Source organism: Dendroctonus ponderosae, unplaced genomic scaffold, assembly GCF_020466585.1.
Source record: "Dendroctonus ponderosae isolate FM_Combo_2020 unplaced genomic scaffold, Dpon_F_20191213v2 Dpon_F_20191213_3, whole genome shotgun sequence".
Taxonomy (NCBI): domain Eukaryota; kingdom Metazoa; phylum Arthropoda; class Insecta; order Coleoptera; family Curculionidae; genus Dendroctonus; species Dendroctonus ponderosae.
The window spans coordinates 6,949,614-6,972,941 of NW_026018508.1; the positions used below are offsets into that span (position 1 = coordinate 6,949,614).

At 33.1% G+C, this 23,328-nt stretch overlaps 3 protein-coding genes across 3 annotated transcripts in view; 2 read left to right on the forward strand and 1 right to left on the reverse strand.

The window, feature by feature from the left end:
• LOC109534012 (venom dipeptidyl peptidase 4) overlaps positions 1-23,328 on the reverse strand; it is a gene marked incomplete in the record, with an annotated part of 84,816 nt that overhangs the window by 19,945 nt on the left and 41,543 nt on the right.
• On the forward strand, positions 6,665-15,402 carry LOC109534007 (gustatory and odorant receptor 24). The gene is made up of 7 exons (XM_019899549.2): positions 6,665-8,624; positions 8,827-9,052; positions 9,109-9,434; positions 9,492-9,884; positions 11,850-11,921; positions 13,947-14,036; positions 14,770-15,402. The coding sequence occupies exons 1-7, from the start codon at positions 8,493-8,495 to the stop codon at positions 14,887-14,889; spliced, it is 1,359 nt and encodes a 452-aa protein (XP_019755108.1). The 5' UTR covers positions 6,665-8,492; the 3' UTR covers positions 14,890-15,402.
• On the forward strand, positions 19,019-21,483 carry LOC109534013. Its single transcript, XM_019899555.2, has 2 exons — positions 19,019-19,356; positions 19,411-21,483. The coding sequence occupies exons 1-2, from the start codon at positions 19,075-19,077 to the stop codon at positions 21,424-21,426; spliced, it is 2,298 nt and encodes a 765-aa protein (XP_019755114.1). The 5' UTR covers positions 19,019-19,074; the 3' UTR covers positions 21,427-21,483.

Here is a 23,328-nt window from a genome sequence, read left to right on the forward strand (position 1 = left end):
AAAACCTGTAGTATTACATAAATTTGATCTAAAACCCAGTTATCTGATTGGAAAGAAACCGAACTGGAGAACTGAGTAAAATTTTAATTATTTCTCGACAAACTAAACTCAATTAAGTTAAGGATTTATAGATTAATAATCCTTCTTACCTGCTTTCTGGATACTGGCGCCAGATTCTCCATTGTCTATCCATTAATCATCAAAAAGCACACACTACACTTGAACACACAATGAATATCCATACGAAATTGAAAATAAATGTGAATTTCACTCAGCAATTAACAGGTAAGATGATCGACCGTACTTCCGTGCCTAAATTTCACTAAATTCGTACATTTATCCAGTTTATGAACAAAAGACTGGCGACCGATTTCGGCCCTTGCCCACCATGAACTGAACACAGTTCAGTTTTTAGCAAAAACTCATGCGATGTTAAGGTGTTTATCACTTTAAAAACGCACCGAGCTACCGAACTTACATGACATAATCGTTTGCTTCCTGGCCCTTCGTCTGACTCATTGCTTAGCCATGCTGTTTGATTTCAGTTTTTTCCTTATTGACAATGTTCTATGAATTTCCAGTTCACGATCCGACTGATTTGGATATTTAGCGTAAACAAAGTTGCTTTCTCGGCCTAAGATAAACAAATATTGACGTTCATGCGGCAATTTTTGTATGCTAAATTAAATACTTGCTCGTCAATGAATCTTTTGCTCAATTTTCATGAAACTTCGCTTGAACGCTTTTCATGAAATCTAGCTTCACAAACCATGATTTGTGAATGCTTCACTTTGATTGCACTATTAAGCGCGACGGAACTTGATTTTTATGAAACTTTGAGTTCGTATAGCTTGATATGTTGTGCAAAACGGGCCTAAAGGCCAGATTTTCATTTTAGTTAGATCATGACTTATGAATGTTTTCCTCTACTCACATCATTGAAAGCGACGGAATAATTTACTTGATTTCCACATGAGCTCTCGCATCTATATTTTGCCAGATTTATCAAAACGCTTTCAAATTCTGCATTTTAGTATTGGATTTGTTAAAGTGATTAATGAGCATATTTTATGTTCAAAAAAGGCGCAGTTTAACGCAGTTCATCACTAGATGACAACTGGAGCGTTATTGCTTAACTGGTTCTCTAGCAATGAGCTAAAAACTAACAGCGTTTTTTGAAAACCCGCAGTAATTTCGGATTATTACTCTTTCCGTGAAAGCGAAAAACATTTGTAGAATAATGATTTATATGAGCCGTTTTCTTTGAAATTGGTGTAAGTGTATTTTATTTAATATGGAGATATTTGAGGTTGAATAATTAAAAAAATACCGTGTGTCAATTTGAAAACGTTCCACTCTTAATGTCTTTCTTGTAATTGAAAATATGAAAAAATCGGAAAAACCCGTCAAGTTTATTTGTAAAGGGGACACTTTAAATAAATGTTTTTAGCCTCCTTGTTTGAATGAAACAAATCAGTTTCTTTTTATAAAATGTTTATTTAATATTTCAACAATAAAAGGAATTAGCGATAAAAAATGTATCAGTTAACCGTCAAAAAACTTAAAAAATTGGTGAAAAAATCAGATAATTTTGGTGCAATTCTGTCAATAAAAATTTATAATTTTGTGTGACGCAGATTAAATTTGATAACAAGAAATGGCTTTTTGATAACAAGAAATGCTGCATGAAATTTAAATTAATTTAGTCTTTATTTTTTAGTGGCTCTGCAGCAAACGCACTTAATTTAGTACAACCAGCGCATTTTAGTTCTTTACGCAAATGGTACAGCAAATATTGGTGCACTGAGCGCTTCACTTCCATATAATATCCACTTAATAACCTAATAGCATAGTGGCTAAAAAAAAACGATTTATCCAATTGTACCCATTGGTAGACTTTAGAATCCATTGCAACACCTTGCATATTATTAAAAAATTCTGTGTTTTTACTACTCATTTTGCTGCTTTTCATCTAACCATCCTATCCATCAATCTATAATAGGAGTTTTGCATTCAAATACCCCACAGGTAAAAAAACCTATATGCATCTACAATTTAGTTTTGTTTAAATTGTAGATTCTAAAAATGTCGACAAAGCTGATGCACACGATGATTCAGTTAATAAAGAGTTAAATACTGACTTGAAAAGACATTCAGAAGAGGCCAAAGTAACTAATACTTCTGATGAAGACAATGTAGGAACGAGTTTGGAACCTTCAAGTGAATATAAGACGGCAGGTGACGAACCGTTTCCCACAAATGATGAAAGTATCATCATAGTAACTCCGGTAAAAAGTGTAAAATCTTTATCGCCAGTAAATAAATGTCAAGATTTTATCACAGTAAGAAGAAAACGAGGTAAGCTAATAACGGGTAACTTAACTGAAAACAGTGCGATTAAATATTCGACTCTTTCAGAGGAGAAAAAAACGCTTGATTGCCCAGCAACACCGACGGATCAAAATATTGAGAGTCAGATGAAGGTAATGCTTGACTCTATATATGGAAAGTCATGGAGAGCTCATCAGCAAAAAGTGTTTTTACCAATGTCTGAGCGGAAAGTAAAACGTTCAGATAATATACCGATTGTTGCTCCAATCACGGAAAGGTAAACTGATTAACAGCACTTAAGAGATATTTTGTGGAGGCAGGTGTCTTAAATGTTTGGGCAATTAAAATAGTCCTTTTTTGTGGTTGTTTTTCAAATAAAATTGAACTGGATTATCGAAAAACGTAAGAAGTAGCTTATTGAAGTTCAACCCACTGAAACTCAAATAGTGAACATTTCAAGAAAATGGCATGGCATGTTTCGTACATTAGTTCGTTCTAGTTCCCAATTAAACTTTACAGTTTTACGGTAAGCATGAAATAGCTTTAATATTTTATTTTTTGAAGGATTATAAAGCCGCCCTTCAAAAACACTCTGTTACCGAATAAAAAGTTGACTCATACCAAACTTAATTTTGATTCGCTGAAGAAACCGGTAAAATCGCCTTGGATAAGCAAACTGAAAGGATTAGTAGATTCCGACTCGGCTGATGAAGGCAACAATACAAAAGGTAGTTTTGTTTTATCAACTAGCTAATTTGGTCCGGTATTGAGTAAGTCGAGTTCTTTCGAAGAAAAGTACTCCGACATATTGTTTTTTTGCGTTAGTATTATAATGCTAATGCTGTCATCATGAAATTACTTTTATTTAATACCGATTGTAGTTTTTATCGTGGTTGTTTAAAAAAAACTATTTTGTGCTAACAAGCGTGCTCAGAACAGAATGATCTGAAGAATCATATAGAAAGCTTTTATACTATTGATTTTAATAAAAAAACATTTTTTGACGAAAAACTTCCAGGGTCTTATCAATAAATGCAACAAATACAGCGTGATTCAGGTTTAATGTTGGTAACTTCAATAATCGATACAAGACAGATTGCAATAATGTCCTCACATGATCTAAAATGTTACTTTAAATCGCATCGTTACAGGGATAAATAAAACGATTAATCGTTAAAATAAAAACTTTTTCCGTCTTCTTTCATACGTTTTGAACAACGTAACTGTGTAACTTTTGTGTCTAGTGCAGACTATTTATTATTCATTAGAAGTGTCGTGTGTTCCAAACCTTAATCGGATGAGTGGTTCAAAATGTATGAGAAAATCGAGAAAATGTTTATTTCAACACGTTCTAGCTCTAAAACAATGTGATTCAGGCAACAATTTACATCATGTAAGGGTACTATTCTAACTAACCTATTCTTTCGATTCTTGATGTTATCAAGATGAAACCTGAATCACCCGAAGCAAATAAATATTTATTACAGAAACTTGTTTGATTGAAATAAATATTTTCCCAACATACAAAAAATAATTGAACATTTTCCATAAAACACCTACAACTGATGCGGAACTCAAAAAATATTTATTTCGATTTAAGCAGACAGTTGCAACTAATTTTTCAAATACCCTGATCAAATGAAATTACACATGGTAAAACAATTACAGACAAAAATAACGAACTTATATATCTGAAATGCTCCTGGGTTATTCGAAAAAATGGCCTCACTCTGTTCCCTTTTAGACCGGTGACGATGGCTTAAATATAGCCGAAACGTTGGTCCAGGCAAAAGTGTTTTATTTACGATACCGTTATTGACCGATAAACCCAACCATCTTTTAGTATATTGCAAAGTAGCAAAATTTTATATATTTATCAATAACTAAGCAAAAACTAATTAAAATAGTTTGTTTGTTCAACCTGGCAAAATGTCGTTTTTTGGCTGATATTGATAGCAACGTTGAAGATTAGATTTATTATTTTTGTTGAAAATTTCTTTGATCATCATTTGAAATCTTATACTGCTCATTAGACGCATAAATAAAATATTCGCAGTAGTGAGAAATTCCAATCAACACAGGTTTTCTAGAATTATCTGAGTGGAAAGTAAAATGTTTTGGCACTTTTCCAAGCATAGATATTTGGGCTTACAGCACCATATACAGCAAGTTTGCCCATTTTTTTCCATTGTGGCCGACTTATTTTGCAAAATATAGTCTGTGGCTGACTATAAATATGGGCAAACAATTTTGGAGTTTCTGTAAATATTTCACAGTTATTTTATTAAATAATTAAAAATAATTTCAATAAAAAAACTATAAAATTTAATTTGTTTTTTGTAGTTTCTCGAGCTACTTTGAAAACATTTGCGGTCGACCGTGAACGTTGGCTACCGCGAATGACTGTGGTTTATGTTTCGTTAGATGTTTTACTGTCTTTTCCGACAGAAAAATTGATACATGTACGCTTTATCATTAAAATCACTTAACCAATGTATTTTTGTTTCAGACATTAAAAAAGTTAAAAGTCGGCTTAATTTTGGTGATAAAACTCCAACAAAGAAAAGTGTAAAAAGTAACCACTATGAAGAAAATACTGCTAATGTCAAACATTTGCTTAAAGAGTGCAACATAAAAGCAAATATTCCTGCAAAGGCAAATCTGCAAAAGCAATATTATTATCAGAATATTGAAAAGGGTGCAAATACTATTGGTAAACGTAGAACAGAAAGTTCTAGTTCAATAACAACAGATGAAGAATATGACAAAGAAATTGAAATTTTGGAGCTAACAAGAAACAAGACAGTACGCGAGAAAAACAAAAAGTATTCCTTTTTGGAATCGTTATCAGGTGAGTGATTATCTCAGGAAGATCTCATAATAGAAATGAATTAATGGTATAAGAAATAAATAAATCTGTTTTTGATTTAGCAACTGTGCCATTAAACCAGTGTGACATGTCTGCACGATTATTCCGAACTAACTTTAAGCAACACAAACAGGAATTGGCGAAAAGGCTATTTTCATTATTTAATGAGAACGTTTTTGACGATGCCATTCCAGGAAACTGTGCAATAGAATGGAATACCAAATTAACAAAAACAGCTGGATTGTGTCATTTTAAAAAAATTACTCACCGTCAGGGTCAAATTGAAAGACAGGTATTACTAAGTGGGTCTACTTTTAATATTTGTTTTAGTGTGTGGTACTATGGAATAATTAAAATATCTCGCAATCTAGCCATCCGATTTGTCTGAAATTTTTTGCAATTTTGTACCAAATAACGCCCGATTTAACTGTGGATATGGCATTTTTGCCAAGTATCTCGTTTTTTTGAAGAGATTTTCTTTTTTCTAATCAAACCCTATAGATGGTTTGTGATTTTTAAATTCCGCTTGCAATTCAGAACACTTCGTCTTGGAAGCATTATTTTCTATCATTTGAAGTTATTGAAGAAATGGAGGTCCAAAATCTTTATTTTAATTAATTTTACTTCAAAGCAACTGTAGGCGAAAGCTTACCGAACATTCCTCCATTTGTAATAACTTTCAATTTTAGAAAAAAGTTTCGAAAAAAATTCTTGAGGAATTCTAAACTCGAATCTAATTGATATTGTTTCCTTAGAAACAAATACCAATTGCGTAAACCTTAAGCAAATATCAAATTAAATCTACATATTTGTTTTAGGTTAAAATTAGTTTATCCACTAAAGTTCTAGATTCTCCATGTAGATTAAGAGATACATTAATACATGAAATGTGCCATGCTGCATCATTTATTGTCAATCGCATAACGGATGGACATGGACCATATTGGAAAAGTTGGTAATTGATTTATTGGTATTTAATGATACAATTTGATATTGAATAAACGTGCTGATTGCAGGGCTTTTAAAGCTATGGAAAAGTTTCCAGAGTTGCCGCCTATAAGACGATGCCATGATTACCGTATTAATAGCAAGTACACTTACAAATGTACTGGCTGTCATTATAGGTAACAAATTAGATGTTCGACATTAAACGTTATCAATTTTTAACTAAATTTTTATTTAGTTTTGGAAGACACACAAAATCACTTGACTTGGACCGGAAACGTTGCGGTTATTGTATGGGAAGATTTGAAGTTTTTTTGAACAAAAAAGGCAAAAGTGGTTCCACTAAAGCTGTCCCGATTGCTGAGCGAAAGGAAGTCACAGGGTTTGCGTTATTTGTCAAAGAAAACTATGCCAAGTATAAAGAACCATCGAAAACGCATCGCGACATAATGACAATGCTCAGCCAAAAGTTCGCAGAACTAAAAGTTATAAGTACAAAGTGAATATGTTTTTAAATTTTGTAATTTTATGAAAAAAAACTGATTAGATAATATTTTTTTACCAATAACCTGAGAAGTCACCATTATTTACCCGATTATCTTAGCGAGAAGTTATATTTCTCTCCTTCGGTCCATATAATAATAATAACAAAATCCATAGGTAAATCATGAATATGTGAAAGTTTTTCGTTATATTTATTTTGCCCACCTATCTTCGAGTTCAGGCGAGATTCCAACCATTTCCACTACTCAATCACTGTAACTTTAAGATTCACCATTTTTTCGCTTTTCCCAGAAGTTTTTCATGGAACTTTTATCGGTTTTCCGGAAACCGTTAAATTATATTGCGGCAATTGGACAACTGAACGTCAGGATACATTCAAATATTGCGACACTTCAGAAAATTAGTGCTAAATTCAAAATCTTATTAATTCAATTAAGGCAATTATTCGTGTTGGTACCAAAAAAACTATATATTTCGGTCGAGAAGGCTATTAAATACCTCGCATAATTATGTATATTATAAAAGTTCTCGGTTTATAATGTACTATTATATTATACAGGGTGTCCCGGAATATGTGGGCATGCTTTCGGATTTGTACAGGGAACGTTAAAAAAACAAGTTTCTATAAAAAAAAATCCAGAGGGCCCCTACGGAGATACAGGACTCTAAAGGAACCACCTGAGAATTTTTTTTTAAATAACTTTTAGAAGACTATGCAATTTAATTATTTTCTCACACAATGAACAGTACATCATTGCTCCTAAAAAGAACCGATGAAAACATTTTTAGCATTTCCATTGCCAGGGATGGACTAGGTGGAGCACAATAATAGTATTTTTTTTACTCTTTACAATGAAGACACGAAAATAATGTATTTAGGTAGCTTTAACCTTAAACTAAAAAATACATTCTTGATTCAGAACGGTTTTCGAGGAAAAAATATGTTTATTGAGTACAGAAGTATAGAAAATAGAAGAATTAATCAAGCAAACTAAGCGTTTAACGTGTCCCATTTGCTAATTTACTGAAGATATCGAAGGGATTTAACCAAGGCTTAGCCGCCTTAAAAAAATTTCCATTGGATATTACGAATACTAACATCTTTTCTTGGCTATCTATCATCAGACCAGGTTTTTATTGGCTCGTTTGAACCTCCACTCCTCTAGGAAATGAACATTAAGAGACTGAAAACGTTGAAAACATGTCAGCTCGTTTAAATTCCATGTTTCCACATGTTCCCGGTGAATCTTCAATTAACAGATCCAAACGATTAGGATAATTATCATACACTGAAGCTGGTTAATTTTTTTTGTCTAACCAGGAAGTTTCTTTCAGTACCTACTCCACGTAGCAAGGTTCCCATAATTTATCCTAGTTTTCCAACACTACCAGTGACCTTACATGTTCATTTAAAATGCCGTATCAATGTTTAAAGGCGCTTACTCCTTGTAACTAATGAGTTTTTACCAGTTCACGGGAACTTGGCCTACATTCTTTGCCTCAATAATTAATTCCTGTTTCACGTATCAAGTTTAAAAGCTCCACCCTTAAACAATGTTTCGCCTTCGTACGCGACTATTGAGTGCATAACGTCTTACATTATTCCAAGTGTGGGCAGGCTTTCCATTACTAGTTTTTTAGCATAATGGAATCATTATTTGGATAAAAAGTTTAGAAATATTGCGCTGTAAGTATGCTATTTTAATTACTGGAATTTTGTTGGATTTTATATAATTATATTAAACCTTAACTACATTTCCAACACATCATTAATCAGCAGGCAAATGTATACAATGAGCGCAAAAAATGTTTTAGCGTCACCTATTGAAGCTAAGAAGAGAAAATGTACAATAATCCCGGAACACCTTTACCACATGGAATGATGGACAACAGCTATCAAATTCCTAATCAGAATATATATTTTGATGATGGCATGCAGTTTTACAGAACTAAAAATCAAAATACAATTACAAAGGTAAATTCTTGCTATTCCTCTCTATCAAAATCAGAATCAGTTATCTGGCCCAATATACCACCAAAAATAAAGCAAAAAGTTTAATTTAGAAATTTCTAAAACTCTATGCAGAAATATGACTATAAAAAAAGCTACCTATATGCAAATAACACTCTCGCTCTTTACTTTTGAATGGGCTGTAAAATCTTTAATATATGTTTAGGTGGCTCCTGTCCCTCCTCCAAAGTATTCCAATGCTGAAAATATGGAAATGATGGAATCCATTGACGATAAGAGTGTGAAAAAAAGTGTAATATTTGATAACGTGAAACCTATTTTTGTTACCATGAGGTTACTAGGCATACTTCCAGTTGTTCGCCGTGGTTCAATTTTCATTATTTCTACAAAATGGATTATTTACTCCTTCCTACTATTATTAGCGGTTGCTGGTACAAACCTTTACTTGTATCGATTTTCTTTAAGCTAATATTGTCTTTTTGTGCAGGTTTTATTGGATATTTGAAATATTATAATATAAATGTAACAAGAACTGCTGAAGGACGGTTTGAAGAAGCAGTAATAGATTACCTCTTCACTGTGTATCTGGTACCAATATTTGTTAACATACTAGCCTTATACGAAGCGAAAAAGCAAGCAAATGTGCTGACTCAAATGGTCTCTTTCGAACGTATATATACTAGGATGTTTAAAAAGCGAATTGGATTCGATTTGGGCAGTAAGCCATTGGTGATGACGGTCGTTTTACTGATATTGGGATGTGGTGTAATGGTCATTACCCACTTTTCAATGGCAAACTTTATCATCTATCAGGTAACGAAGGACTATTCTCTTAAGTGCGCTAAACATATATGTACATTATTATTTTAGGTGGTGCCATATTGCTATATAAACGTGATAACTTTCATTATAGGTGGAGCCTGGTATATTTATTGTGATATAATAGGGAACATTGCTACATGCCTGGCTGAAGAATTCCAGTTTGCTTTACGCAACATTGAATACTCCAATCGAGTATGTGATTACAGATCACTGTGGATGATCCTGAGTAAAATAATCAGGAACGTGGGAAATTCATTTGGGTACACCCTAACTTTCCTCTGTCTGTATTTGTTTTTCGTCATAACTTTAACAGTTTATGGATTACTGTCTCAGATTCAAGAGGGAATGGGCGTTAAGGATATTGGTCTCACAATAACTGGAGTTTCAGCAACTCTAATGTTATATTTTATTTGTGATGAAGCTCATTATGCATCCACTTGTGTAAGTCAGCACGTAACACGTACAAGTAGTGTGTTGTATGTAACTGATGTCGTTCCTCTAGACGTGTTTAGGGAGTTTAAAATAGTTGAACACATTTTCGACAACATTGTCCATTTGCCACCCGCATAGAAATATCTTTAGAACCCGTTCTTTTCCAAATAAATAAATTCTGGTACAATTTTGCAAAAGTACTTGTTTGCATCTTTTAAGCACAGGCACATTAGGTCGGACCTTAATTTTTTTTCGTCGGGGATTTTCCATCGGCTGAAAATCTCTTTTATAGGCTCTAAAAGTTCGGCGCAAAAAGAAATTGGACTTTTCCATGCACGTGCCTCAAAGAACCAAGTTTTTCATTGATTTTATATGAAGAAAAAACGTATTAATTTGTTTAGTAGCTAAATTTCGGATTTTTGTTATTGAAGCTTTACTGAAGCTCATTATTGACTGGAAGGGAACCATCAGTTTTTTTCAATATCGTGAAAAAAAATTATTATCCTCGGAAAACTCGAAAAAATGAGTGAAAAGTCTTGAGACTGAACCCAGCTGATGAGAGCTAACAGGCTCGAAACCGGTCCTGGATGTGCCTGGAGTGGGCGAACCTCGAAATTTGCATTTGCTTATATGATTTCTTTGTTTTTTTCTCTGTTTTAACTTGGATTTTATGAATTAAGTTAATCATTAAGTTTAAGAATACAATTACGACGTTGGGTAAACCCGCACTGACTCGGATAATACCGACGAAATTCTTGTATTATATATTTAGTATTTAAAGATTTGTTTTGAGCTGCGGAATCCAGTGGCACGCTTATTTTTTGTGTACGAATTACGAATAAGTTATAAGCAGAAACCGGTGCAAACATTGGTGTAAAAAGGTGTTTTCTTGTAACCTTGAAAGTTASTAAAAAAATCGGCAATTTTTCTTCCTTTATATATGCTTTTATGTATTTTGAGTAGCTGAATCGAATGGTGGCATCAGGTGGGTACCTATAGGTTTCAGCAAAAAATAGTTACGAACGAAAATACTCGAAAATTGAAAGACGCAGATGAAAATTATATGCTCATTATTGCCAATCAATGTTAGATTTTTTTAATAAACTACGTATTGTCACATATAGGATCACAAATAGGATCATTTGGGATTAATTTTGTGTAGGTAAAAATTATAAAATAAATGAAAAATGATTCTAATAAACAAAACTTATAGAATTGATAGTTCACAGAACTTGTATTTAATTTTTCCAACTTTATTTATAATAAACTTTCAATCATTTTTGATCGTAAACTAACACTATTTACAAATTACTTTAATTTAACTTATTCAGTCATATGACTTCATCAGCTTGTTGTTTTCGCTATCTGGAAATAAACCGAATCGTTGATCATAAGTAATAAGTATTGTATTTGTTTAGTATTATTTGTCAAAAGCTTGTAGAACTCACTCATCAACTTCTCCTCTTTGGGATTTTTTATTATTTCTAACCCATGAACGTAATCTCTGCGTTTATTCCATTTTGATGGATTTTTATCAAAAAAATCTTGATTTTGAAGCGCCCAAAAAACTTGCATGTATATCTACATATAAAATCACACTTGAATTGACCAAATTAATCGCATCTCTTTCTGTAGCTAAAACTCTTTACTATACATCAACGCGTTAGAGCTTGACTGCAAAGCTTGGCTCATCTTGGGATTTCTTCATTTGAAATATACCGAGAAATAACTTTTTTCTCTTACTAAAAGTAGTCATCATTGAGATATTCACACATTGTATAAAGGAGCTTTTAACATTCAACTGAATATAACAAGGTGATTGGCAATAATGAGCAATAGAATATCATTTTCATCTYATTGCATTTTCGAGTTTTTTGAGGATTTTCGTTTGTTACTKTTTTTTGCCGATACCTTTACAAAAACTGACTTCATCAGCTGAAAATACGTAATTAATTTTTTTTTCTCGTTTTTCAGGTCCGGACATACTTCCAGAAAAAAATTCTGCTTGTTGAACTTTCATTTATGAACGAGGACGCACAGCAAGAAGTAAGTTTTCACTTTTAATTCTCTTAAACTCGTTTAATGTTTTTGATTGCAATTACGTTGAATCTACAGGATCTTGTGGCGTAATATCACTACTTAGTTGAAAAAATCTTCAGTCCAAATACAGTAAAGAAATAATAAAATTTAGTATAAAACAAGCTTTGGACTGTGTGGTTTCATGTAAATTACCGAAATAATAAATTGACATTTATAAATTTATTTCATTGTTTGTTAACGTTGAATGCTGATACTTAAATAATTTTTTAAACTATAAACTATAGTCTTTTTTACTCTGCTTGATTGAGTTCTCTGATTAAAGGGACAGTCTGTATATTTAACTAAATTCAACGGAGATATTTTGGAAAGAGATGAATATTTATTTCTGCAAAAAGAATCGTGACTTTTTTATTGCTGTTTCTTTCGTTGATTCGCGTTTACAGAGTCAATAACGCGTATATCAGTGTCTTATTGGCTTTCCCTTAGTTCACGTTGAATAACAAACAATTCGGTTAATTTTATGTGACTATTTCGTTTGACAAATTAGTTTCCCTAAATGATATTTTTAAACATGACGTCGTAACTGTACAATTTCACATTCTATTTTCAAATTCTTTTCGTTAACAATTGATAGAAACTATTGATCCATTAGCTGTTCTTGTCGTTCTTAAGATCTGCGTCACCAATGTTGATTGACTCTAAATATAATACCTGATTCTTAGTATCCATTAGTACAAAGCTTAGTGGCAAACTTTGTATGCTTTGGTAAAAAGTACAGTTTGATTGAGAAATAATTAAGCATTTTCTCTTGGGTTAATAATATGTAGGAAAAAATCATTTCAATGGAGACGCAATCGAAAAAAACATGCAAATATCCAACCGACGTAACTGATAATATTTTGTCCAGATACGAATCGTACTTAAAAAACAAAAATTTCAATTGAGCTGGTTCAAATTTGACTTCTAAGTTATTGGTTAAAAGCGGTGCAGATATATGCTGTTTTGGGAAGTACCTACATATTCAGCTATTAGCCAAAATCCAAATTTAAAAATGTGTATACGTTTTGTCTATTTTTCTACAACTAAATGAAGATGCATTCCTTCAAACTTGAAAACTGGAAAGTTTTGCAGCTAATTTTGCAATACGGATTCAACTGTGTTATATGCATGGGAAGTGTTCGTCAGACTTAACATCATCAAATAAATGCAGCTGATTTTTCCATTTTGAAAATAAATAAAAAACAATAAAATGTACGTAAACATCAAATTTAACGTATTTTTTGTTCGTTTCAAATAGATTTTTTTATCACTCTTAATCAATAGCATTTTTCGAAAACGGTATATGATTCTAAGAGAAGTTAAAAGATCAAAATTAGGATCTATGCTTGACTCACCAAATGATGCACAAAATTTTTTCGAATTCTCACTGCAAATAACCATGCTTACAATTAGAAAATCCAACTAATGTTAATTATACTTAAAAACTTATAATTGAACATTTTTAAAGCGGTAAGTGGAAAGAGCTGTAAATAAGTAAATCCATGCAAAGTACTGATAAACACTTATGAAAACTATCGTTACTTTGGTAAAAAATACAATTTTTAAATTGTACATCCAAGAAAGTTTGGGTTCGTAGTTTTTAAAATTTCAATAGGTGCTTGTGCTTTATTAATTCTGTTGTTTGTGGAGCATTAAATTAACTTTATAATGTATTCGTTTTTTTCTTTGACAAACGTGTTGATGAAACGAAATTTTGAATTTGAAATGTTGTCTTCTTCATAAATTTAAACGCAAATATTTCATGAAACTACTGTAGAAATTACCAATTGCAAGTTATCTTATTAAATGTTTTAAATGTTCTTCAGGCAGATACAATGATACGGCAGTTGCTCAACATTTTCTTGAACATTGCGAAGAATGTCTGATGTAGTTTGTTGTGATTTATAACTGAAAATTACATAACTAAGACTTAACTATAAAATATAAACGTGTTATTGTGTGTTTGCAACTAATTTTCATTTTCTTTTATAGATAAGCATGTTCTTACGAGCAACAGAAATGAATCCTACCGACATGTGTTTGTGTGGTTTTTTCGATGTCAATAGGAATTTGTTTAAATCGGTAAGTCCATTTTCGCTTACTAAAAAATAGGTAAAAGCCCAACTTTATCATCACGAAAATATATTTCTAATGCGAATATCACTGATTTGACCGTGTTTAGATTAGGTATTAACAATTAACTTTAACAATTAATGAAAAATAAAGCTAACTTTGGTTCAGAAAAACGGTTGGGTTAATGTGAGTTAGCAGCAAATTTTGGCCTAAATCGTTTCAAAATTAAATCTTTCAAATCGGAAAAAGCAATTGATATTAAAAGGACAATAAATCAGTCGGCACATACAAAAATCGTTTCCTTGAATAATAAAATACGCATTTAGCAATTGTGTTTTGGCTTTACTAAAATTTGCTCCAAAGGAAAGTTGTAAGGGTTTAGATCTACTTTCCTTTTAAAATAGTTGTATATATTGTTTCCATTGCTGCTGCAGAAGCTTTTTGGATATAGTTTTTGAATATGTATTGAAACATGAATTGTTTTTTGGATATATCATTATTATGAATCCCAAGGATGTATTACCTAACCATTTGATCCTATTTTTTGAACAAGTCCGAAACGAGACGATGAATAACTAAAAGGAAAAATCAAAATTTATTAGGCAATTTCCACATACTTTGGACAATATTATTGAATCATGCATTGAACCATGTTGTATAGAACATATCTGCAGTTAAAACGTCGATTTCATGTGCTGATCTCTCCGTGTTGGTCTCAAATGTAATCTAATAATTGTTTCAGTTATTGGCGACAATGGTAACTTATTTAGTGGTTTTGCTACAATTCCAAATCAGCATACCTTCTTCGGGTGATGACGTAACAAACAACACAACAAATACTACTCCAAGTGCTCCTAAATAAGCGTAATTTTTGCTTTTCTATAAAAATATAATAAGAAAGTTTACACAATATGATATATAAATATTCTATTTTGTTAAAAAACCATTGTATTCAAATACTTTTTGTGGAAAAAGTAATCTGCAATTGAACATTAAGGGTTACTCTTTGAAAAGATCACTATTTCATTCAAGTCAGAAATTCTATTCATGACCCAAATTTAAATAAATGTTTTTTATCCCGAAATTAAACGTTAAAGCAAACACGGTTACGAAACTAGCATGCAAAGAATTAGTTGTTTATTATATGAAACTTAACACATATCGAGATTTGTACCTACTTTCATCAGGAACCTTTGACTGCTCTGATAATGCGGAGTTTCATTGTTTCATTTATGTATATAACTCTAAAGTGGCTATTTTGATCGCACTTTTTTATCTTGAAAGTAGAAAAGTCGGCTATCAGATGCTTAGGAATTATTAGTCCTGGTTAGCAATCAGAGCTGTTTCTTAAATAAAGTGTTTTTGAAAAATTTTATATCGGCTTTTGATTTATAACGATATATAAATATATCGCATAATGTCCTTACATACACAATATCAGGATTTATTTGAATTTTGATATGGTGCTTCACACATTCACAATTTAAGCGATTGTAGAAATCATCTACGAAATAAGCATCCGATTCATTATACATCTAAGACTAAAACTCCTTTATGTATAAATTCATCTTTAAACATAAGATACATTTTATAACACTCACAATGTTTACTTGTAATTTCCTTAGGGCACCGTACTAGAATAATAAATCGAATAGTTTCTTAATTTTTATTAAAAAATAATTGACTAATTTACGCCTAGGATGGCTTAACCCCCCCCCCACATTTTTACAACTAACCACTTGTAAAAAGCATTTTGGAAGTAGATTTGTTGTAAAATATACACATACTTTCAAATAAATCAATTAAAACCGAAATAAAATGAATCAACAGTCAATAATTGTAAAAATTTGGAAGCAGTGATCAACAACATTAAAATATTTAACTTTACGTATGGCATGGGCCATTTTTTTCAATTTATGACCGTAAATAACATCGATGTTTCCCATAATGTCTGAATTTTGGTTTTAAGAGTCCTCAGCAAAACATTCGTTTAGGAAATTTTCCAAAGAATGATACAAATGAGGACGAACGGAACTGAGACTGTGGTCTTCATCAGTATAGCTCTAAAAATAAAAACAATTGTAACCGGTTAGTATTTTTGCAATAGAACGTTGCACTTACGATTTGTCTAAAGAGGATGTCATTCCTCTCAAGCACTTTAGCCCACATCATGGACTGCTGGTAGTGAACATTATCATCGAAAGTTCCATGGATCAAAAAGTAATCTTTATTTTTCAATCCCGCATACTTTTTCAGAAGTTGAGCGTTTTCATAGCCCTCCAAGTTATCGCTTGTTGTTGGCAAACCCATGAAGCGTTCAGTGTAAATAGAATCTGAAAAAAAAAACATATTTCAATATAAGCCTAGAAAATAGTAAGACTGGAATTGTTAGGTGTTCACATATTTTTGCCCGAGTATTCATTCGAATTTAGATGCAAATACCGAGTGTCAATTTGAAAACTTCCCACCCTTAATGTCTTTCTTGCAGTTGAAAATATAATAATAATATATCGGAAAAACGCGAATGAATTAATATTTTTAGCCTCCTTGTTTCAAAATTACAGAAACAATTAAGCTTGCCTGCATTGAAATTTTGGTTTTCAGAGTAGTGTTTAAACAAAAATTATGTCATTGGGTCTCCTTATAGTACAAATGATTAGAAGATTCGGTTACAACCGTTAAATTTGTTGATTATCAGGAAGAAAATCTAGTTAAAATAATTGATTTTGGATTTATTGATTATTTTACTTCGAGAAAAATATTTTTGTATTTATGGAAGATAAATTTCTACAATAAAACCCATGGGATCTACTTGCGCACTATCTTATAAGGTGTTCAACATGTTGTCTATTTTCCTGTGAATAATAATAAAGTCTTTTTTCGAACCCTCCGTTGATAGATATTCACGGATAGATCGATTGGCAGAAGGATAAGATTGGATAAGGATTGAACACCCTTAGACTTCTTAAGCCCATTGTTTGTAAAACACAACCTACTGATATTGATGATCTTAAAAGGCGAATTGTAGCAGAATGCCGGCTTCATCACATAATTTTTTTGAAGGAAAAGTTTTTTAGCAGTAATCGATTTTCAGTGGCATCTTTTAGGAACTTACATCCTGGAAGGGAGGGGCTGTGGATTTTTTTTTATAAGAGCTTCTTGTTCTTTTGACACCCTGTATATGCGCGAAATGTTTTTTTCTATGCTCTTGATGATTTTGATCTATATCTACGGTTTTAATTTTATGTTATTTTGTAACAACTATTCCTCGATTTACCTAAATATTTATTTGCCTTTAGTGGTTTATTAAAATAACTGCCCAATTTCAGGTAGACTGAAGCTGCAAATTACTTGAAGGCTATTTATTGGCTCAATTTATTGTTCATAAAATTTAAAATGCTTCAATGAAGCCGTCTATCGCTATTTAATCATCTTTTTATTTAGTATTGCTGATTGCCACCAATAGTTTGTGAGATTAAGAAAAGTTTTTGTCACATTTTTGAGCAAAAGTTAATAAGTTTTTCAAAGTTTGATCTTTTGGTGGGATTTTTTTAAACTATATTGAATCTTGAATCTGGACCGGCCATATACCTATTATAAGTATACATATGGGATCGGCCATTTGAGTAGACTTGAAGTGAAGCATTCACAAATTATCGCATTTTTTGGGAATGGTTTACTTTGATTTTGGTGGATCTGCAAAAAATTGTACAGCCTCTCACAATAGACCGGCTAAAAAGGTGTTCACGTTTCATGACAATTGAGTAAACTGATCGGAGAGGCAGTATTTAATTTAGCATTCAAAAGTCGCCCTTTGAACGGCGATTTTTGTTTATCTTTACCCGAAAGAGCAACTTTGTTTACGCTAAATATCCAAACCAGTTTGATCGCCGACTGGAAATTTGCAGAAAATCATCAATAAGCAAATAGCAAAATAATGAGCCACCCAAAGGGCCAGCGAGCAAACGATTATGTGATTTCTGTAGCTTGGTGCGTTTTTTATGTTATAAACACCTTCATTTGGCATGACTTATCGGAAATCTGAACATTTAGCTTAGTCTATTATGGGCAAGGGACTAAATCGGTCGTCGGTTCTTTGTTCATAAACGGGATAAAAGTACCAATTTAGTGCTATTTAGGCACGAACGGTCGACCATCTTGCCTGTTAATTGCTGAGTGTAATCGACATTTATTTTGAACTTTGTGTGGATTCTCATTGCGTGTTCGTCTAGTGTGTGCTTTTTGATGTTTAATGGATAGACAATTGAAAATCGGACGACAGTTTGCAAAAAGTAGGTAAGCAGGATTATTAATTTATAAACCCTTAACTTGAACTGAATTGAGTTTTCGAGAAACATTTAAAGTTCTATTCAATTTTTATTTATTTTTCCTTCCAATCAAATCACTGGGTTTTGAACTAAGTTTATGTAATAACACAGATTTTTCTTTTTTTTCCAGCTGGTACAATGCAGCTTTCGGTAAGTTTTGCATTACTTTTACCGCGAGTGATCCTGAACAACCCATTTAGATGTTGCGCTGTTTTTCCATTTTTTTTTCTTTAACCAGCATACATACTAAATCTATATATAATGCATAAGTATGCATTTCGCAGAGGTGATTAAATCACCTGTTTGCTAAAAATTTAAGCAAATTATTAGCACGTTAAAATGTTGCGTGTGATCCTGGCTAAACCATTTAGATTTCGGGCTGTTTTTTCCAAATTTTAAAATTTAAACAAATTCCTTTTTGCTACACGATTCGTGTTAGGGATTTTCAGGGGCTGGGATCCGTCCCAATAATTGCATTTTTAATTGTTTATTGCTATTTATTGTTTATTGCATTAGTCATTTTTTTCGGTCACGTTTCGCTGAGCAGCTTAAGGATATATGCGTCACCAGCAAATTTAACTAAGAATTCCAATTTTTCATGAGATAAAGTCGCAATTCTCAGTCAAAACTCGGCATCTTTCGGATGTATCGTTCGTCTTCCTTGTATATTTTTTTGTTAAATAACCTATTACCTACTATGCAGGACTGGTGATGGCAAAATGTCATTTTTCATTCAGAAATCGTGCATCATTTTTACATTATTTTACTTAACAATTTTTATACCCGAACTCGCGTATACTGCAGATGAATGCGACAAAATTCGAACTTCAGGAACCGGTACGGTTTTATTCAATCCCACCGATGTGTATAAAACCTGCTGGTCCCAAGAAGAAATTGCAATTTTAACAGCCCGAGTAATATTGGAAGATGTTATTCCCGATCCAAAGCTGATTTCAGTTCAATGCAACAATGATATTCAAGACTTGGTCGGATATTTCAAGGTATACCTTCACATGATGCGCAAATAAAAAAATAGCGATGCATTGCTTTCCTAGGCACTTATAGACACCATTCGCTTCAAAACCAAAGCAAGAAAAAGGCACATATTGTTACTGGCGCTCACAGACTTGCTGGGAGGCTTTCTACATCATGCCCTCCTCCCGATGGCTAGAAAAGCGTACTATTCGGGCGCAATCGATTACATTTATATGGAGAAGCTAATTCAACTGTACGAAGAGCTGAAGTGGTTCTTGCGTACCAACGGCCAAGGCTGGGCAAAGCCGATGACGATAACCAAAGGAGTGAAAGTGCCAACAATTGAAATGGAAATGTTGAATTCGGTTTCCAAAAATAACGAATCGTGTTGTCATAAATTAATGTACTATGAGCGCGAACCCCTGAAGTCAAGAAAACGCTCAGTGACTCTAGAGAAGGGAATTTATTTTCCATTGCCTTTTTTCGATGCCAAAAGTCGACCCACAGCCATTGCCCTTCCGCTCAAACACTTTGCGTTACGAAACATTGAATCCAAACGCGCAGCGTTTGTAATAATGAAATACTTCATATCTGCTGAGCGATGCTTGAAGGAGAAACAAGCAAAAACTGACCAGATTCAGAAATTTCAAAATAACTTGTATACATGGATTGATAAAGAAGTTGTGCCTAAACTCAAAGATGACAAGTTTTATTCGGCCTTCGGAGGTGTTCTGAGAGTTCACAATACCTTAAGAACATTGGGAGCAAAGCTGGGAAGCAAAATGTGCAACACTGACGAAGTAGAGGAAGATGCAGGCGCCATCCCGGGAGTTGCTTGCAGTTCAAAGCGAAATAAACTCCTGCTAATTGCAATGCTGGTAATCATAGTCGCTTGGTTCGTAATTGGAACATGTTTCATTTGCTATCGAATGAAGAACAATAGACTAGCGAACCAACGTGGTGAAGATGAGGGAAAACGCACAGACAGCTCATCGTCATTTACATCATCAAGATGGTCTTCGATGATTTCAAAATCTTCCTCAAAAACCGACAAGGGCCCTTTATGCAAGTGCTGCGAATCCACCATCAGTGAACGGTCAACACCAGGTCTGTCATCAACCAGCGAATATGATTCAGAAAAATTGAGGAAAAAAGAACGAAGAAACCCCAAAGCATTTAGAGCAAGTCACCAAAAAGATACTCAAAGTTCGCCTTGCGTGTGCCCTACCAATGATAGTCCCGCAGTTATAGATGCCAATCACTCTATGAAAGTTTTACCGTCTATTGCCGAAATGTCTGAACAATCGCTGCAAAAAGAGAAAAATGGAAGCTTTAGAAAAATATCATTCGCTGATGAATCCGGAATATCGAGTAGTGATGGAGGAATTAAAGTGTGTGCCCCACCTTGGGCTCAAACAAAAAATACATCTCCCTGTCCGATACTTTCCGGAAAAGCAGCCCTCTATTCTACTTCAAGAAGTACGACTGCAAAAAGCCAAGCTGTAATGGAAAGTTCGAAAATGCCATTAGTTAATCCTACAGTTGAAGATCTAGGGATGCAACCAGAATCGAATGAATTCAAACAATCCCATGGGTATCGTTTGGGTAAAAGTAGCTCAACTCAGTTTAACGCATCCGGAAATATTTCAAATGAAATTCGAGTTTCCAAACAGTACGGCCCTTCTTACACATCAAAAATGGATAAAACTGCTAATCACATAAGCCCATCAATCGTCGATAATCCTCCATTGAAACATAATGCTGCGGAAACAACTAATGACTATACCACATCCAACCAATCCACTGTTTTCGAAAATTCTCCTAGTAATCCGATTACCGTTACTAGTGGTACAGGCGAAGAATACAACGAGGAAGAAAAACCTACAGGTAACGATAATAATAATTCCAATGAAGATCCGAGGGCTAAAGAAAAGCGAAACACTCTTTATGACTATCGGGCCGCATGTCATTCGAGCATGAGTGGCAGTTATGATTTATTTCATAAACCCGATCATAATAAACCGTACATTTTTGGATACGACTTCCAAACTTCTAGTTCTTCAGAAGTTAGTGATGATGATGATTCGAAATATTAAACAGTGAAACGTACAGTTGCTGAGGGCATTATAAGCCATTAAAGAGGTCTAAAAATACTTGCAGGGTTTTACTGAAGATGTTCCAACTTGAGATATGTAGATAAGTGAAAGGTGAATAGCTGAACTGGACTTAAACAGATAATGTTAACAATCTGGTTTTTTTAATTGAAATTAGCCAGGTTCGAAGTTTAACTGTAACATACAGATGGTGTTCCATTGTCTTCAATTCTCTAATTATCTAAAGAACAGTTTAAAATAAAATCGGCACGTTTTTATATACAATTACTAAATTTGGAATCTTTATGTTGAACTTGAAATTTGGTTCAGAACCTGGAGGAAGTACCATTTGTAAATGTGGATGAATTTCTAAATACAGGGTGTTTAAAGCTAGCAAGCAATAAAATCCGAGCTGAAAACAATTAATAATAATCATATAATTCATCCTTGTTTTAAAATTGTCTGATCTAATAATATCGTTAGTTTTGAATGAAAATGAAGCCACCATGAAGATATTCAGTAACACTTGCAGGGTTAGTCAAAGTCAAGTATTGGAGCCTCGTTTTCTGTCTCAGCTGCGTAAATGACTAGATTTGTTAGCATAAATAGCGCCAATTCTGAATGTTTAAAGCTGAACTAAACAGTATGAGAAATAATGTAGATTGATTCTCGATTGATTTTTCTTATTATCTCGACAAACTGTCTAAAAATTAGTGCTTTTCGGTGAACGACACCAATTAACACAAATTTCAACACTATAATCGAAAAACTATCAATTTACGTAGAAAGGTTATTTTTTTTACGCGGATACGGTATGCCGGTTTCAATTTTCACCTAGTGAAATGTGACTTAGTAACTGCAACTTTTCCAACCAACATTTATCTGATATCGATATCCAAGAAAATGATGCTCGGTTCAAAAAAAATTCTTCAGAGGATTAGCGGCATTTTGAGATCATCGGATGTAACCATATGAAAAATGAAGTCTAAAATATCTCAAACCACAACATTTGCAGATGTAAGTCTGGGGTGATTAGAGGTGATTTTGCGAAATTTGATAATATGTTGATTTGTCTTCATCGCAATTTGTACGTCACATTTACCAAAAAAAGTGGAAAAGTATTTTTGTTTCGCACGCGTTACATGCACAATTTTATCTGTGAGCATCCTATATCTTCAAAAATAGGCATTATTTTTAAATGAGCGGTAAATTACCTTCATTGAGAGTTGGATAAAAATGAAAATATAAAAAAATACTTTTAAATTTTGTATGTATTTCAAAAAGAAAATATAATTTTATAACAGTTAAAAAGTACTTTACCGCACATAATGCGGTTACGGAGCCTTTCGACGAAAGAATTAATGCTTTTCGCACCCAAATGAGTACGGTAAAGTGCACTTGCACCTATGCAAGTAGGTGAAAATATTTTGCTTTGTGCGCTAAAGTTTCGTTCCGGCATAATAGAGAGTTTTTAGGCCCCTTAAAATTACGTTGGCCTTAAACGCTAAACGTTATTGTAATCATGCGCAGTGTTAAAAAAATAAGGTGTTCAGGCAAATAACGTTAAGTGGGTTTTTTAGTTTTTGATTCCGCGTTTGTTGCACTCTTAGTATAATAAACCTCACTCTATTGTTTTTTTATCCCGTTTTGTTCGGAAAAGTTTCAAAGCTAGTTTAAGTTTGTATTGTTATTAAACAAAAAATGGCTAAGCTGGAAGAAAACATTGAAGCTGCCTTTCTGCGCAGGAATGACCAGGGAAATGTGGATCACGATTTAATAGAAGGCTTAATTTTACACGACATCTTTGACTCACCTGTTGCTACAAACTGAAGGGCTATTTTTAATTTAGAAAATATTGAGCCCAGAGATTGCCCTATCAATTTTAGGTTTTCTAAGGAACATATT